At 32.8% G+C, this 15,478-nt stretch overlaps 3 protein-coding genes and 1 non-coding gene across 4 annotated transcripts; 1 reads left to right on the forward strand and 3 right to left on the reverse strand.

The window, feature by feature from the left end:
• Window positions 1-3,303: 3,303 nt before the first annotated feature.
• On the forward strand, window positions 3,304-5,163 carry LOC131626191 (ubiquitin-ribosomal protein eL40 fusion protein). The gene is made up of 5 exons (XM_058897018.1): window positions 3,304-3,472; window positions 3,563-3,649; window positions 3,872-3,974; window positions 4,772-4,838; window positions 4,935-5,163. Exons 1-5 carry the CDS (start codon window positions 3,370-3,372, stop codon window positions 4,959-4,961), a joined length of 387 nt encoding a protein of 128 aa, XP_058753001.1. The 5' UTR covers window positions 3,304-3,369; the 3' UTR covers window positions 4,962-5,163.
• A 742-nt stretch (window positions 5,164-5,905) lies between these two features.
• LOC131626189 (pyridoxal reductase, chloroplastic-like) lies at window positions 5,906-10,279 on the reverse strand. The gene is made up of 9 exons (XM_058897016.1): window positions 9,735-10,279; window positions 9,397-9,625; window positions 8,847-8,940; window positions 8,547-8,670; window positions 8,135-8,236; window positions 7,663-7,814; window positions 7,453-7,546; window positions 6,240-6,421; window positions 5,906-6,141 (listed from the first exon to the last, which is right to left on the reverse strand). Exons 1-9 carry the CDS (start codon window positions 9,834-9,836, stop codon window positions 6,138-6,140), a joined length of 1,083 nt encoding a protein of 360 aa, XP_058752999.1. The 5' UTR covers window positions 9,837-10,279; the 3' UTR covers window positions 5,906-6,137.
• On the reverse strand, window positions 9,915-9,994 carry TRNAL-UAG (transfer RNA leucine (anticodon UAG)). Its single transcript has one exon. It is a non-coding gene; the product is annotated as a tRNA-Leu (tRNA).
• Window positions 10,280-10,862: 583 nt separating the features above from the next.
• On the reverse strand, window positions 10,863-12,260 carry LOC131626190 (homeobox-leucine zipper protein ATHB-12-like). Its single transcript, XM_058897017.1, has 2 exons — window positions 11,708-12,260; window positions 10,863-11,581 (listed from the first exon to the last, which is right to left on the reverse strand). Exons 1-2 carry the CDS (start codon window positions 12,065-12,067, stop codon window positions 11,237-11,239), a joined length of 705 nt encoding a protein of 234 aa, XP_058753000.1. The 5' UTR covers window positions 12,068-12,260; the 3' UTR covers window positions 10,863-11,236.
• Between the last annotated feature and the right edge of the window lie 3,218 nt (window positions 12,261-15,478).

The following is a 15,478-nucleotide window of genomic DNA, read 5'->3' on the forward strand; positions in this document are numbered from 1 at the left end:
TTAGGTCAAATGTCCCTTTAATCAACGAGTACAATAAGGATTTTTTTTACGGTGTTAGCATCAAGTGGATCATCATGCAACATTCTCTTCTCGATGTATGTTACAATGGGCGATATTTAGGATGGTCGAACATTGTCGCTTATCATCATCTTCCTAACTCATGGGTTTCATGTGCTATGGCTTCTCATAGCTTCTTAGATGAAGGAATAATTTACCTAGATTATCTAGTGTTGGCAAGTTTAGACAGGGCGTCCGCCCTAGTGTACTACTCCCTTAGGACGTGAAATATCTCTAACGTTTTGAACATTGCTAACTTTTCTCTAGTGGAGATGAAATACTATTACAACAAGGGCTTTTTGGTTTGGGCTTCTCCATAACTTTATAGACCACAAGTTGAGAAACCATCTTTAATTTGACATTATCTACTCCCATCTCAACGCCCAATGTAAGATCGAGAATAATGACTTCATACTCGGGTTGATTATTGGTGGTAGAAAACTCATAATGCAGATAGACTTTGATTATCAAGCTGACTTTGTTCTTCAGGATTAGTCCAACTTTACTACCATGATTGTTGAAGAATCCATCTGTAAACACTACCCCAATATGAGCTGGTTCTGGTTCACTCGGGGTCGTTTCTGATATGAAATATGCAAACATGATTCCCTTTACGGCTTTCCTCGTCTCGTAAGAAACATTAATTTCATACGTTTTTATGGACCATTTTGTTAGTCACCCCGACTAAATCTGGCCAGTGGAGTACTTGCTTCAGTGATAGGTCAATCCTAACGATCATGGTGTGTGCTAGGAAATATCATTGTAGCTTTCTAGATGTACTTATCAACGATAATGTCGTCATCTCTATTGTTTGATATCGTGCCTCTGGTTTGGCATAAACTTTGGAGATGAAATAGGTCAAGCTTTGGTGTCTGTTTGATCATCTTACAAGGAAAAATCTAATAGTTTCCTCAAATACAACCAAATAAAGGTACATAAACTCCCTGACTACAGGTTAAGATAATACTGGTGGAGTTGATATGGCTATATATAGGGATGTGAATGCTTGTTGGCACTTTAAGGTGCAGTCAAATTTGTTAGCATCTTGTTCAGTTTTGTAGAACGAGTGACTCCAAATACAAGAAGGGTGAATTATGTTGTGTTGAACAAATAATTTCCAATTAAAAAAATCTTTAATAGAATCAATTGATTAAAATAATATTGAAAATATTAAGCACCAAAATAATTAAATAGAATAAAATCATACTAGAAAACAAATTTGAATAAAACAGAAATAAGCAAGCAATGGAAATAAAGAAATATAAGGGATAAAGATATTACAGCGGAGATTTATAGAGGTTCGGCCTAACCACTAGGCCTAGGCCCTATCTCTCCCCAATAACTTGTTCTTGAGAGTTTCATTATATATGCGAGTTTTTCACAAGTTAAGCTTTTCACATGTTAGTCATACAAAGCTTCTTACAATGAAACTTGGAGTTTAACACTAGTTATCCTCCAAACCAAACATAGATTTTATACCAAACTAATTTCGAATCAAATGGGAGCTTTTATATCATGTGCAACTCACGAACCAAACCATAATCTTAATGTACCATCTCACAAACTATTGAGAACTTTTATAATGGTTGAGCTCACATATCAGCTGTTGATTTTAATGGACAATGTCACAAATGAAACAAGATTTTTTACTGACTAAGTTCACAAACCAAACAAAGACTTCACAAAAGATATTGTACAAGAGAAAACAAAAAACCTCTTGTTCAAATTACAATATTTTCCCTGCATCAGAATACACAACAAAGGAAATTTTAGTGAAAAGAGAAAAATGAGAAGAAAATGAGTAGAAAGTAAGAAAAAGTGTTTTTGATGTGATTTTAAAGTTAGGGAGCACTCTATTGATGGGAGAGAAACCTGTCTCAAAAAGGGAAACTATCAACAGGCTTTTTAATGCTCATAATTGATTAGGTATATCACCTAGTCAGTTATGTGCTTTGCAAAAATGACAACCCTAATTACCAAAAAGGAAACCATATAACAACTAGTTTCTTAATTGATTAGAAGTGATCATAATAAATTAGGAAGCTTTAAACCTTAATTTAATCGATTGACTAAGGGCTTTTATCGATTAGATAAAGTATATAAAGAGTCTTAAATGTTTAGAAAACCCTTTATTAATTCCACGAACACCTTGATGATTCCTGTAAGGTTTTTAAGGAGTATTATCAAATAGAGAGGTTAAGAAAAACTTTAGGGTGAGTATGTGCATTGCATTGGAGATGAGAAAAAATCGAGGTTGGAGATGGATTGAGGAAAAAGAAGATGAATTCGTAAAATTAATTTTTTAGTTTTGTCCTTCCAGACCACATCACTGGTGCCACATTACAAATGTTTGCCACATTGTATTTTTTTAACGGAAGGTTAATGTCAGAGACGCAAACCAAATGAATTTTAACATTTAAGCAATGTTTGGATTGATGGAATGCGAGTGAATGAAGCAGAATGAAATGAATTAATATTATGTTATATTGTTTAAATTGGTAAAAAGAGGATGAAACGAAGTGAAACGTGATCAAATGCATTTTATTCTATTCCATCAAATTCTTCAATTTTTATTCCATCCAATTTGATGTGTATGCAATGGAAAACTAATTCCGTTCCGCTTCACTCCATTCCATCATGTTCCCTTCTACTATTCAATTTTTATTCTATCCAATTTGAGAGTATGTAATAGAATGAACTAATTTGTTCCATTCCGTTCCGCTCCACTTCATTTCATCATGTTTCATTCCGCTCCGTTTTATTCCATCAATCCAAACGCAGTCTTAGACTTTAAAAAAAAATATATATACATGAATATATATATATATATATATATATATATATATATATATATATATATATATATATATATATATATATATATATATATATATATATATATATATATATATATATATATATATATATATATATATATATATATATATATATATATATACATGAAAAAAAAATAAAAGCTCATCAACTTATGGGACAAATCATATACTCAAGCCTACATTAAAATTCATACATTCAACTTTTAAAAATTAAAATTTATTTATCAACCTTAATTTTTTTGTTGTATTAACATGTCTTTTAAGAACACAACTTAACATGATTGTAACAAAAAAATTTTGTAATGGGATTCATAATATAAGGCCCTAATAATAATAGTAAAAAAAACCAAAGAAAATTTGGGCTAAGAAACACACCTTAAAAACCCTAATACGCTATCACCTCATATAAATACACCCATTGGAATCACAGCAAAAACTTTGACAGCAGCTTGGAAAGAGCAACAGGCGGAAGAAGATGCAGATCTTTGTGAAAACCCTTACCGGCAAGACTATCACCCTTGAGGTGGAGTCAAGCGACACCATTGACAATGTCAAAGCTAAGATCCAGGACAAAGAAGGCACGTTGTAACTCAAAAATCAGATCCATTTTTGTTATCGTTTTCTCTTATTCGTTCTTGTTTAACTCATCTTAATTTTGAATTTTTCAGGAATTCCTCCGGATCAGCAGAGGTTGATCTTCGCCGGAAAGCAGTTGGAGGATGGCCGCACCCTCGCTGACTATAACATCCAGAAAGGTTAGGAATTTTCAAATTCGAATTAGTCGATTTGTTAGTAGTATTTGTTTAAATTGAATTTTTGATGACTGAACCTCAAATTTTATGTTTTTTGCTGAATGATTGAACTCTAATTTTGTTTAGATTGCACATTTTATGACTGAACCCTAAATTTCATGTTTTTTTGTTGAATGACTCATGTTTGAATTGTGAGGCTTATAAGATCTGTTTTTGAATTTGCAGAGTCAACATTGCATCTTGTTTTGAGGCTTCGTGGTGGAATTATTGAGCCATCTTTGATGGCCTTGGCCAGGAAATACAACCAGGATAAGACTATCTGCCGCAAGTAAGTTAACACGATCTGAGCTTTATGTTGTTAGTATTGGAAATTGAAGTGTAAGTAGTTGTATTTTGTTAATTTCAGAATAAGTAATTGGAAATGTAGTTGACTTGTTTAGGATGGCTAGTTTGATGATCGGTGTATTAAAGGTGAAGCATGTAGTATAGTCCAATTTCTAATGAAGCACTTAGATGTGTGACAATCAGAAGAGTATTTACAACTTATAAAAATAACTATCTGGTTCTGTAAAACTCTTGCTACTTTGGAGTCAAATTGTGGATACATAGATGTTATGATTAAATACTTTTATGGAAATTAGATGTCGAATAGTCCAATTGAGTATGTGTTAGGAAGTATGTAAAACCTCGTCTAATATGTGTTGATATTTTGCTGGGCATAATTTTAGACTTTGGGCAATAATCTTACAAATAATTGCTCAACTCTTTTGGAATTGCTTGTAATGGAAAAGACAATTCAATTACAAATCTATTATTGTATAAAAAACTTAATTGCATTATGATTTTAAGACTTACGAATTCAAACACAATGAATATGCGTTAACTAATGAATAGTAGTAATTGCCAAGGTGTTCATGTTGGTAGATAAATATTAGAAACCCTACATCCATGTTTCTATAGGTCTACATAGCTACTTTGTATTATTATGTTCAATAGCAAAAGATGATTTGAAATATAATTGCCTTGCCATCTATTATTTGAAATAGAAATAAACATTGATGTGTAATTGTGTACAATATCAAGTAACAAATTACATGCATGCTTACTGATCACTGTACTGTGCAGGTGCTATGCACGTCTGCATCCTCGTGCTGTCAACTGCAGGAAAAAGAAGTGTGGACACAGCAACCAGGTATAGTATTCTTTCAAAGTTATTGCTTGTATCTAATATTGAATGTAATTTGCATATTATTGTTTATTCTTCATGGATTATGTTTTTGTATTGCAGTTGAGGCCAAAGAAGAAGATCAAGTAGACTGTTCTGATCGCAGGAGGGATTTTTTTGATGTCATGGATTACTGGAGAATGTCTTTCGATAATTAGCTTCTTAGTATTGTAGGAAGTTTGTTGGAAGTTAAACTAACAGTTTTTGTCCATGATTTTGTTTTTGTTTGAGACAAGATTCTTATCAATTATGCTACTGTTTGTTATATGTGATGACAATTTTGTTTTTTTAATTGTGCGAAGCTAAGATGCTAGTTTTGATGCTCTGTTCTTAATTTTCATTGACAATTCAGCGTTCTTCAATAAAAAGTTATAACCCCTAAAAGCAATAATTTAGAACAGACATTTTGCCATTTTGAATTTGATGTCATCAGGGGCATATTTTAAGACAATCCTAATGACTGTTTTTAAATGGTGTGAAGTATGCTAAAGTTTTCTTAATTTTGCAAGCAAAAAGTGTCTCTTTTTGAGTTGGTGTTTTACTTGTTTTTTACATTGAATGACCGGAGATAAAATTTGAAATTCATTCCACAATTAATTCTTTGAATTTTGTTCATAAGACAAAAGTAGGTTTTACCTAAAATTTTGGTTACTGAATGAGTTGAACTCATTTATTTGTAAACTTTAAATGAGTTTAGTAGTAGTGTAAAAATAAATTATAAAAACGTTCAATTGAATTTCCAATTTAATTAATATTTATATTTATATTTAAGTGCTCAGATGATGAGGTCGACTAGACTTATTTTCAGCTTTAGGATCTGTTTTAGATCCTTTCATTTACAAGGTCAAATGAAAATAAATTTGAGTGAATTTTTTGTATATTATTTTTCCGACAGTGGGTATGGCTCTGTTTCTCATTATAAGATTTTTCAGCACTGGACAAGTAAAATATTACTACGAAAATTGTTATAAAACATATGTTATAAACATTTAAGAAAACTTATGAATATAACTATACGATTATCCAGTAGTATCTTGGATGAACGCTTCATGTTTTTTTTAAATTACAAAGTTATCACAACAAGCACGTAATGCAGTACTTTAAGCTCGACAATTGCTTTAGGAGTGCTTGATTCAGTTTATCTCTTCTGGGTCAGTACAGATGAAATTGTTTTACAATATGTCCTGGTTTTCACATGATAAAAACCATGTGGCCTCCTTGCCTTCATTCTCAGTCTGCAAACTGTGCTGCTGAGGCTTGTTGCTATTATCTGATATATGAAAAGAGAAGTTGTACACCAATATTTACAAATTTTATTAACCTTTCAATATCTGAAATGATATTTGTTAAACTGAATAGCATGTATACCTGGTTTGGAAAATGTTTTGGATCATCCTACGGGGTGATTCCTGTGCTGCATACTCCAACTGAAGTATCTCGTCTGAGGAGAGGCGCCAACCCAGCGCACCCAAGTTTTCTTCCGCCTGTGTTATTGACTTGACTCCAGGAATTGGAATTGTACCTTTGCATATACACCAATTTATTGCAACCTGACATGACAACGCGATGCATTAGAAAATGATTTTATTAAGCTGGGCAAGTTGGTCAGAGTAAGTGTTCAACATTGCTATTTGTAACACACTTAGGACAAGGACAATCATGTGGGATTGTGGGTTGGCTGGTAGTGCTTTAAAGTGAAGTTTAAAACCTTTAAAAAAGTAAGTTGTGTTGGCAAACTTGACATTAAAAACATGAATGAATTGGCATTAAAGATTTGTCTTTTCTGGTGGTTGATCCTGATAATGAAGAGTGAAGTAGGAATTGTTCTGATGTTGTTGTGGATAAGTCAAAAGCAGATGTACTTTGTGAAACCAGGCACTAATGATGTATGATATCATAATCCTTTAACTGAGTAATCTCTTACTTTTCTGTTGAAAGAGTTTTTAGTATTGTCATTTGGAGCTCAGAACGAGGACAAGGAGTAGTATTGTACAAGAAAGATTGGATCAAGAGACCGAAGACAGATGTTTATAGTCTGAAAATGACTGCCAAATTGGATAAAGTTATGTTCTCCAGAAGATGGGCCAAGCCCACGGGGCCTAGCTTTGCAAAAGTAGATGGAACTGTATGTAAACACGCGCCTTATTAATGTGAAAACTACAGAGCTTGTTTGTTGAAATGCTCTTGTCAAATAAATGCGAGGAAGATAAAATCTACACAATGGAAATAACATTTATAGCACTATCTGTTCATTGACCTCATTCAGTTGTGGTACTGCTGGAATTCAAGTGATTGAAATAGTTCCACAATAAGTGTGGATGGGTGTAGTAAACTTCAGAGTAATGGGTTTGATTCCTACTGTTAAAAAAAGAGCCCTAAACCTGTAATGCAAGATATGCTACTGCACAGTATATAGTAAACCTTCAGGATTCAAACACATTTAGTTGCATTTGCATCTAACATTAAACAGTCAAAAGAAATTGATGAGAATTTTAGCACTACCTCTGAGCAACTTAGAGTTAGTGATATTCATAACAAAAGGTTAACAGGGCGTAGTGGAAAAAAATCGATAAAAGATTACCTGTGACATGGTTTTGCGCCTTTTATTTGCAATTTCTCTCAAGGAACTCAATAAAGGATCCAGTCCTGGAAGTATTTGCTTAAATAGCAATCCCCTGTGATTTGCAATTAATAACAAAGGTACAGCGAGAAAAAGCTAATAATGCATTATTAGGCAATAATGTTAACCACTAAATAGCGCTCTAAAATGTTTGCATAATTGTCAACACACCTTGGCCCAGTTGGAAGTTTGGATGACGAGTATTTCCCAGTAAGCATTCCAAGTCCCAGAGGACTATAAGCAATTACCCGAATACCCAAAGAATCACATATACTCTTGATCTCTAGTTGTTCTTCCCCCATGCTTAGCAAAGAAAATTGCACCTGAAATGTTGAAATTACTATAAAGAATATTAATGAAAGAATAACCAGAAGAGTATTACAATTACTGAATGGTTATAGCATAGTGATAGCATAGTTTGCAGGAATCAGAATCACTACTGCTTGGAGTTATCCTGGCAACTCATGTTTATTTAACTGATATCTCATTTAGAAACTCAATAAGGTATAATACTATATTTTGAGTCTTGTTTGACAGTTAGACCATGCTTATCTGTCACTACTAAGACTAAAATGCATTTCTCCTAAAACAATTTGAAAGTTAAAAGTTAATACATTAATTACTATTATGCATAACATTATACCTGGGCTGAACATAAGGGAACTCCACGTTCTTTCAAGTAATCATGTATCTTTAAAAGCTGCTTCGGTCCATAATTACTTACTCCAACAGCTTGAACTAAACCCTAAATGGCAATAAGTATGAAGATAAAATCTTGATTATTGAAGAAATCAAAACTAATGTTTTTCTTCTAGTAAGAACCGTTGAACCATTTGTTTATGCTCTTCTGATAGGCGAAAATATGAAAATTGCAAGTAAATAAATCATCCATAGCACCCTGAATCTTTTTATCCACACATTGCATTGCAAACTTCAATTATGGTACTTTATACTGGAAAACACATTTGTAAAGTAACCTCCAATTCAAAATTTTAAAGAATGGTTTGCTTAAGGTCTTTATTGTGATTCTACTATTAACCATGAATTATTGTAACCTTGTCATACATTGCCACTAAACCATCCCAAAGAGCTAATTCCTGGAAAGGAGCATAATTTGCAGTTGACCAATGTAATTGTCCTATCCCAATTTGCTCAATCTGCATCCTATCTAGTGATGCCCTGAAAATTTATTTTATTCGAGTTCAACAGGATAAACAAATACATAAAGCACAGATATTTCCAGAGGAAGGTTGAATATAAAGTTTAAGAAAAAAGCTTGATAATAGAAATAGGTAAATTAGTTCAGTAATATCATTTATGCAAAAAATGAACATAGATCAATACAAAAAAACCACCTGCAAGCATTCACAAACTGCCCTGGTGTAAGGCGCCATGGATAAGCAGCAAATTTTGTAGCAATCACAATTTCACTCCTGCTCCCCTTTTTCTCTAAGGAAATGAACACACAATTTGATGAACAAGAAAACAAAATCAAAGAATTCAATACACGTATTATGTTTTTCCATTAAGGTTCTTTAGATTAATTCATTTGACGTTATCTAACGGTATAAACACTTGTAGAAGTGTTTGGGAGAGCTCATGGAAACAATTTATAACATGCATAAGATATTTTCAGAAATTCTCTAAGATAGCTTAGTAAAACGGCTTATAGCTTAATAAAAGCAGTTTGACTTTTGATGTAGAAAGCTCATAGATAAGCAATTATATGATAAGCATTTATACTCTAAGCGCGTAATTGAGTTATTTATCCAAACATGGCCTAAGACATGTATGAAGGAGCTATCATAAAGCCCTAAAATTTCCATACAATTTCATCATATTTCTTTGGGCTATTCAGAAAAGTAAAGGCAAATTTAGTATACATGTAGTGGAAGATGAATGAACCTCGAAAATCTCGAACAAACTTCCCAAGAAGTTTCTCACTCTGGCCATTAAACCTTCCAGTACCATAAGAATCAGCAGTATCAAAAAGATTAACACCATTGTCAACAGCCATGTTAAAGACTTGTTGAAGGTCATCATCCATAGATTCCTTATATCCCCACAGAAGCTGATTTCCCCATGCCCATGTTCCAAAACCCATTGGAGAAACGCTCAGAGGCCCCATCTTCACCTACAAAAATAACCATGGAAGCAAGGTGGTTAGCACAGTCATTACAACAAACACCATACGTGCATGATTGAATTCAACTTGAAAAGTAAATAGAGAATAGAGTAAGTACCTTTTGTGTGGATGGCCATAAGGAAGGGAATTTGAAAGGAAAAGATGGTAAGGGGTTAGTGTTTGAAGAAGCAAAAGTGTAACAAGAAGCTGAGAGTGCCATTTCTATGATGAAAGGAACAACACCAGTTTTGGATAACAATTTGATGAAAAATAGTAAGAAAATTAAAAAAAAATTAAATGACAGCTGTGGGATTTGAACCCACGCCCTTTCGGACCAGAGCCTAAATCTGGCGCCTTAGACCACTCGGCCAAACTGTCTTGTTGATAGTTTAGTCGAGTTATTTTATATAGTATAAACAATAATGGTGGTAACTGCAGGGTGGTGTTGTTCCTTTCAAACTGTTGTGATGGAATATGAAGATAAGCAAATGGATATGGATGTGAGGTGGAGTTCATTAAAAGCAAACAGAAGAAGGATATTCTACTGGATCAGTGGCTTCATTAAGTTAAGTTTGCATCCATCAACTATCATTCAGTCACGTTTGATTCATTATTTTACTGCAGGAATTGAAAACTAGTATAATGCGTAAATCATGTATTTGATTTAGACAAGTATTATTAGTACATCATATCAACCTTACATCATCCCACCAAACAATCCCATAGTTTTTTATCATATTATAATATCACTTTCTAATTCATTGATATCTAAATTTTAATACTAGTTTTTTTTTATAATTATATTTTTTAGTTTTCTCCACTAACTATTTGATGATTTACACTTTCTTGTTCTTGCACTTATGCGCTTTGTACTACCTAAGAGATATGAAAATAATGAGAATTTGAAAATTGTGGCTACAGGTTCTTCAAAATATTAGTCACTCAATTTACATCATGTCGTAAATGTTCTTAACATTACAAAAAAAAACTATTTAGTGTGTCTAAACTTGTTGACGATAATAACATTATTGTTGACGATAGTAAAATTCTAGAGGTTGTCTTAAAAAGTTGTAATATGAAACTATTACTTAGCAATTCTCTAGCAAATTCTCTCTAAAGGGAAACTTCATTATGGTTATCATGTAATAAAATATCAATTTCTTCATAAAGTCAAGTAATATTTATTCACAATATTTATTTTGAACCTATGTCATATGTGTGTCCAAGTCATAAGTTACAATGATCATACAAATCAACAAGGTGATATCTAAAGTTATAAAAAAAAAAGACAAATCTAAAATTAGAAAACCAGAAAGGAAAAACACACACTCACACTGACACAAGTAAATGGTTGGAAAATTCATGCAAGCATGTGCATTGCATAAAAACAGAGAATTTTTACATTATTTCTTCATCATCTTCATCTTCTTCCAAATCTCTAAACAAATGAAAACTGAATGAGGCTATCATAATTCTCTAAAGCCTACAAAACTTCTTCATTTTTGAGATTGGAGACATTCTTCTTGAACATGCATGTTTTTTTGAGCCATTCTTTGTTCCTTCTTCTATCAAACACCAAACATTGCATCATAGAAGAACATGGTGCAATGCAATTTTTTTCTAAGTCCAAAAATCCAACCATTGAGAACTACTGCATGACTGGTCTAAGATAACACTTGGATCAACATTGTACCATTTTTCAAGTGCTGTCAATGGAATTTTTTCATTTCTCAAAACATCATTTCCTCTGTCATCAACTTTCTCAGTCCTTGTTAAACCTCTTTCATCTTGATCATCTGAGTAAATTACCATTCTGTCCTCCAAACCCTCATTTGAAAACCTTTCCTTTGTTTCAGCCATACAGTTTCTATATCCATTTCCTGATCCACCATCTTCTGTACTATTCTCCTTAGCTTCCCTTCCACCTTCATGAGATGTTTCCACCATATAACTTAGCTTCTGAACCTGCTTACAAAAAAATCAAACTATTAAGTTAATGTCAAGCCTATAAGACTTTAACTCGGCTCGTTTAATCAGTCGAACTGAACTCAGTTCGACCGAATATTTAACGAGCCGAAAACTAACATATACCTCTGATTGCAAAGACTCTTTCTCTTCCTTAAGAGACTGAAACTTCAAAGCTAAAGTATCATATTCAACTTTAAGTTTTCTATACTCTTGTTCAATCCTCTTTGATTTCCACCTAGCTCTTCTGTTTTGAAACCATATAGCAACTTGTCTAGGCTGCAAACCAAGATCTCTTGCAAGCTGCATCTTCTTCCTTGGCTCCAACTTTGATTCTGACTCAAATATACATTCTAGTGACCTTATCTGTTCATCACTAAACCTTCTTTTATTCTCCACCTTCTTGTTTTTCTTCCTTGAATTCAAAGATGAGGATGTCTCCAATTCAACACCTTCATGAAGAATATTCTCTCTCTCCTCCATCATAATAAAAAACTTGGTGAAACTGAATTGGCTGCAGAATATCTATATATATAGAAATAGAATATAGCTATATAAGAAACTATGTCAAGGTTAATTCTTTCACGTTATAGGAACTTGTGTTGGAAGAATCATAGTGATGACTTATGATACTAGAAAACGTGTGGTGTTTTGTTTACTATCTTTTTCTTTTTCTTTTTTGGTTCTTTGTAGGCTATGTAATGGTCCTATCTATTTCATTTGTAGAAGGAACTCTTAACTTGTTGTGAGTTGTCATATTCAAGTTACACGTCTCTGTTGCTTTCAATTCTTTATTAGTAAGTTTTATCTTTATATGATTAATCAAGATTATGAGTGAGAAAATGTTGTAATTTCACAATTTTGGCATTTCATTAGTACCTAATGTTTAGGATTCTTGACAAGATATGCTCTTGTTGCTATAAATATTGGTAACACTATTTTTCTTGTGTGAAGTGATCATCTTAAATACTACAGCTATAAATGATGTTTTGGACTTTGAAGAAATATTAATTAACAAGTCACATGATTATGAAGAATTGGTCAATAATAATAATAACTATGAAATAGACATAAACAAAGTTTAAGGATGAACATGCTGATTTCAACTCTCATTAAGTGTTTGAATATGATGTTTTATGTTATATTGTTTGGTTTTAAGTTCAAGGAAAATTAGAGGTTAATTTGTTACGCAAGGACTTGTGTTACTGTCAATAGTAGGATTAAATCTATTTTATCTTTTGTGGTGAGACTAGATAATCTTAACTTATGTCGTTGTTTGTGTAAGTTGTTTTCTGAGGTTAATTAGGTGTCAAAATGTAATTAGGACAAGAGGCAATTTCTACACACATACCTTAACACATACTTATACTTGTATGATAAATTTTGTAAGACGGATACCTCACAACACAATTATGTCCAATATTCAACATGTGTCGAGATATCTGAACAAAGACGAGTTCAATGTCCGACTTTGTGTAACTGGTTACCATTTTGTTCAATAGTAAAAGAATCAAATAAAATCAATATGTAATCAATTATAGATTTGGTGCAACCAATTGCAATATTTGTCAGAATCGGACAATAGTTTCGTGTAACCGGTTACAACTTTTATGTAACTGGTTACATGCTCGAAAATTTTGTTTTTTCTGTTAGTTGATTAACTGTACAATTGTGTATTGATGTATAAATATCTCAATTTGAATTGTTAATAATAACGTCACTATTTTCACCATATTCTCTCTGATTCTCACACTCTCTCTACATTTCCACACTTATTTATTATTCTCCTGTAATTGAGTTTTGTCCTAACATTTGACATCAAGAACTTGATTATTTGATCAAAATCGTAGTGTATAAAAATGCTTTCTATCTCCAAAGAACGTATCCATGCAAATCTCCCGATTCTTGATGCGAAGAATTATGATAAGTGGTGCAAATAGACGAAGGTGGTGTTTGGTTATCAAGATATTCTTGAAGTGGTTAAGAATTGTGTTAATCCACTTGTTGAAGGTGCAACGACTACACAAAGGAATGCACATAAGGAAAAGAATACGAAAGATTTCAAAGCTTTGTATCTCATTCATCAATGTGATGCTGATAACTTTGAGAAGGTTGATGACTGCACAACCTCAAAGAAAGTTTGAGAAATTATGTAGAAAAATTATGCAGGAGTTGATAAAACAAAGGTGACGAGGTTACAAACTCACAAGAGAAAACTAGAATTAATTTAGATGGAAGAGAAGGAAACCATTAGTGAATTTACTACAAGCATCACAAGATTGATGAATCAAGTCAAATCATGTGGAGAGACAATCACTGAGCAATATGTGGTTGATAGAATCTTGAGATCTTTAGCATCAATATTTGATAATAGTGGATGAAATTGAAGAGTCCAAAGATCTTTCCACCATGAGCAAAGAAGAGTTGAAAAGTTTTCTTGAGGTACATGAGCAGAGAATGAACGAGAGGAATGTTGACAATATAGACTTGGACATTTGAATTTTAGAGATCTCAATGCTATGCATAAAAATAACATGGTTATGTGGCTGCCATTGATCAATATGCCAACTGAAATATGTGAAGAGTCTGTGCAGGCCAAGCAACACAGAGGCAACTTTAGCAAAGATGCATTATGCAAAACCAGATTGTCATCTTGATATGGTGTATTCAGATATTTGTGGTCCGATGTAAGTTGACTTAATTTGAGGCAATATATACTTTTTTACTTTCTTTGATGATTTTAGTAGAAAGTTGTGAACTTAGTTGATCAAAAGAAAATATGTGATGCTGGAAGTTTTCAAGAAATTCAAATTCATGGAAGCAAAACAAAGTGACCACAAAATAAAAACACCAAAAATAGACGATGAAGGTGAATATGTCTCAAATGATTTTGGGAAATTTTATGATGAAGAGGACATTGTACTTGAGGTAGTTCCACCCTACCGCCTCAACAAAATGGAGTCAAAAAAAAGGAAGAATCGATCAATTATTAACATGATGAAAAATATGTTGAAAGAGAAACATTTTCCAAAAGAATTATGGGGAAAAACGGTGTTCACAACGACATATTTGTTGAATATGTATCCAACAAAGAAGCTAAAAGTATTACACTCAAAGAATCATGGTCTGGATTCAAACCAAATATGAGTCACTTGAGGGTGTTTGGTTCGGTGACGTATAAACATGTTTCGGATCAGCTTAGAAAGAAGCTAGATTACAATGGAGAACAAATGATACTTGTTGGGTATCATTCTACGGGTGGTTACAAACTTTATGAGACAGTTAATAAGAGAATCATAATCAGTAGGGACGCGATTTTTGATTAATTAAGGGAATGACATCACGCAATAACCAATTACCATCCAGTTGTGACTAGTTACCATAATGCTGAAACTATTCCTGCAGTATTTAGAGGGACAAAGATTGCAGCCGGTGAAGTCCAAATTGAATAAAACGTGAGAATATTAACAAGGCAAATAGGCATGCCTGCGAGATTGCACGATTGTGAGCTGCTCATGGATAATGAGTAAATAGTAATGGTGATCTTGTTCATTTTGCGCTCATGGATGAATTCGAATCGATGAAAATGGATATATATATATATATATATATATATATATATATATATATATATATATATATATATATATAATGGAGGAGGAACTAGAGTCAATTGATAAAAATAAGACATGAGAACTAAGTGATCTACCTCAAGGAAAGAAGCCAATTGGTGTAAGATGGGTGTACAATGTGAAGGCAAATTCCAAATGTGAAGTAATCAAGCATAATGCTAGATTAGTGGCAAAGAGATTCTTGCAAAGAGCAGGCATGGACTTTGAAAAAGTATCTGCATCATTAGGTAGAATTGAAACCATAAGGCTAGTTGTTAGTATTGCA

The sequence above is a fragment of the Vicia villosa genome, unplaced genomic scaffold (assembly GCF_029867415.1).
Source record: "Vicia villosa cultivar HV-30 ecotype Madison, WI unplaced genomic scaffold, Vvil1.0 ctg.000273F_1_1_3, whole genome shotgun sequence".
NCBI classification, from domain to species: domain Eukaryota; kingdom Viridiplantae; phylum Streptophyta; class Magnoliopsida; order Fabales; family Fabaceae; genus Vicia; species Vicia villosa.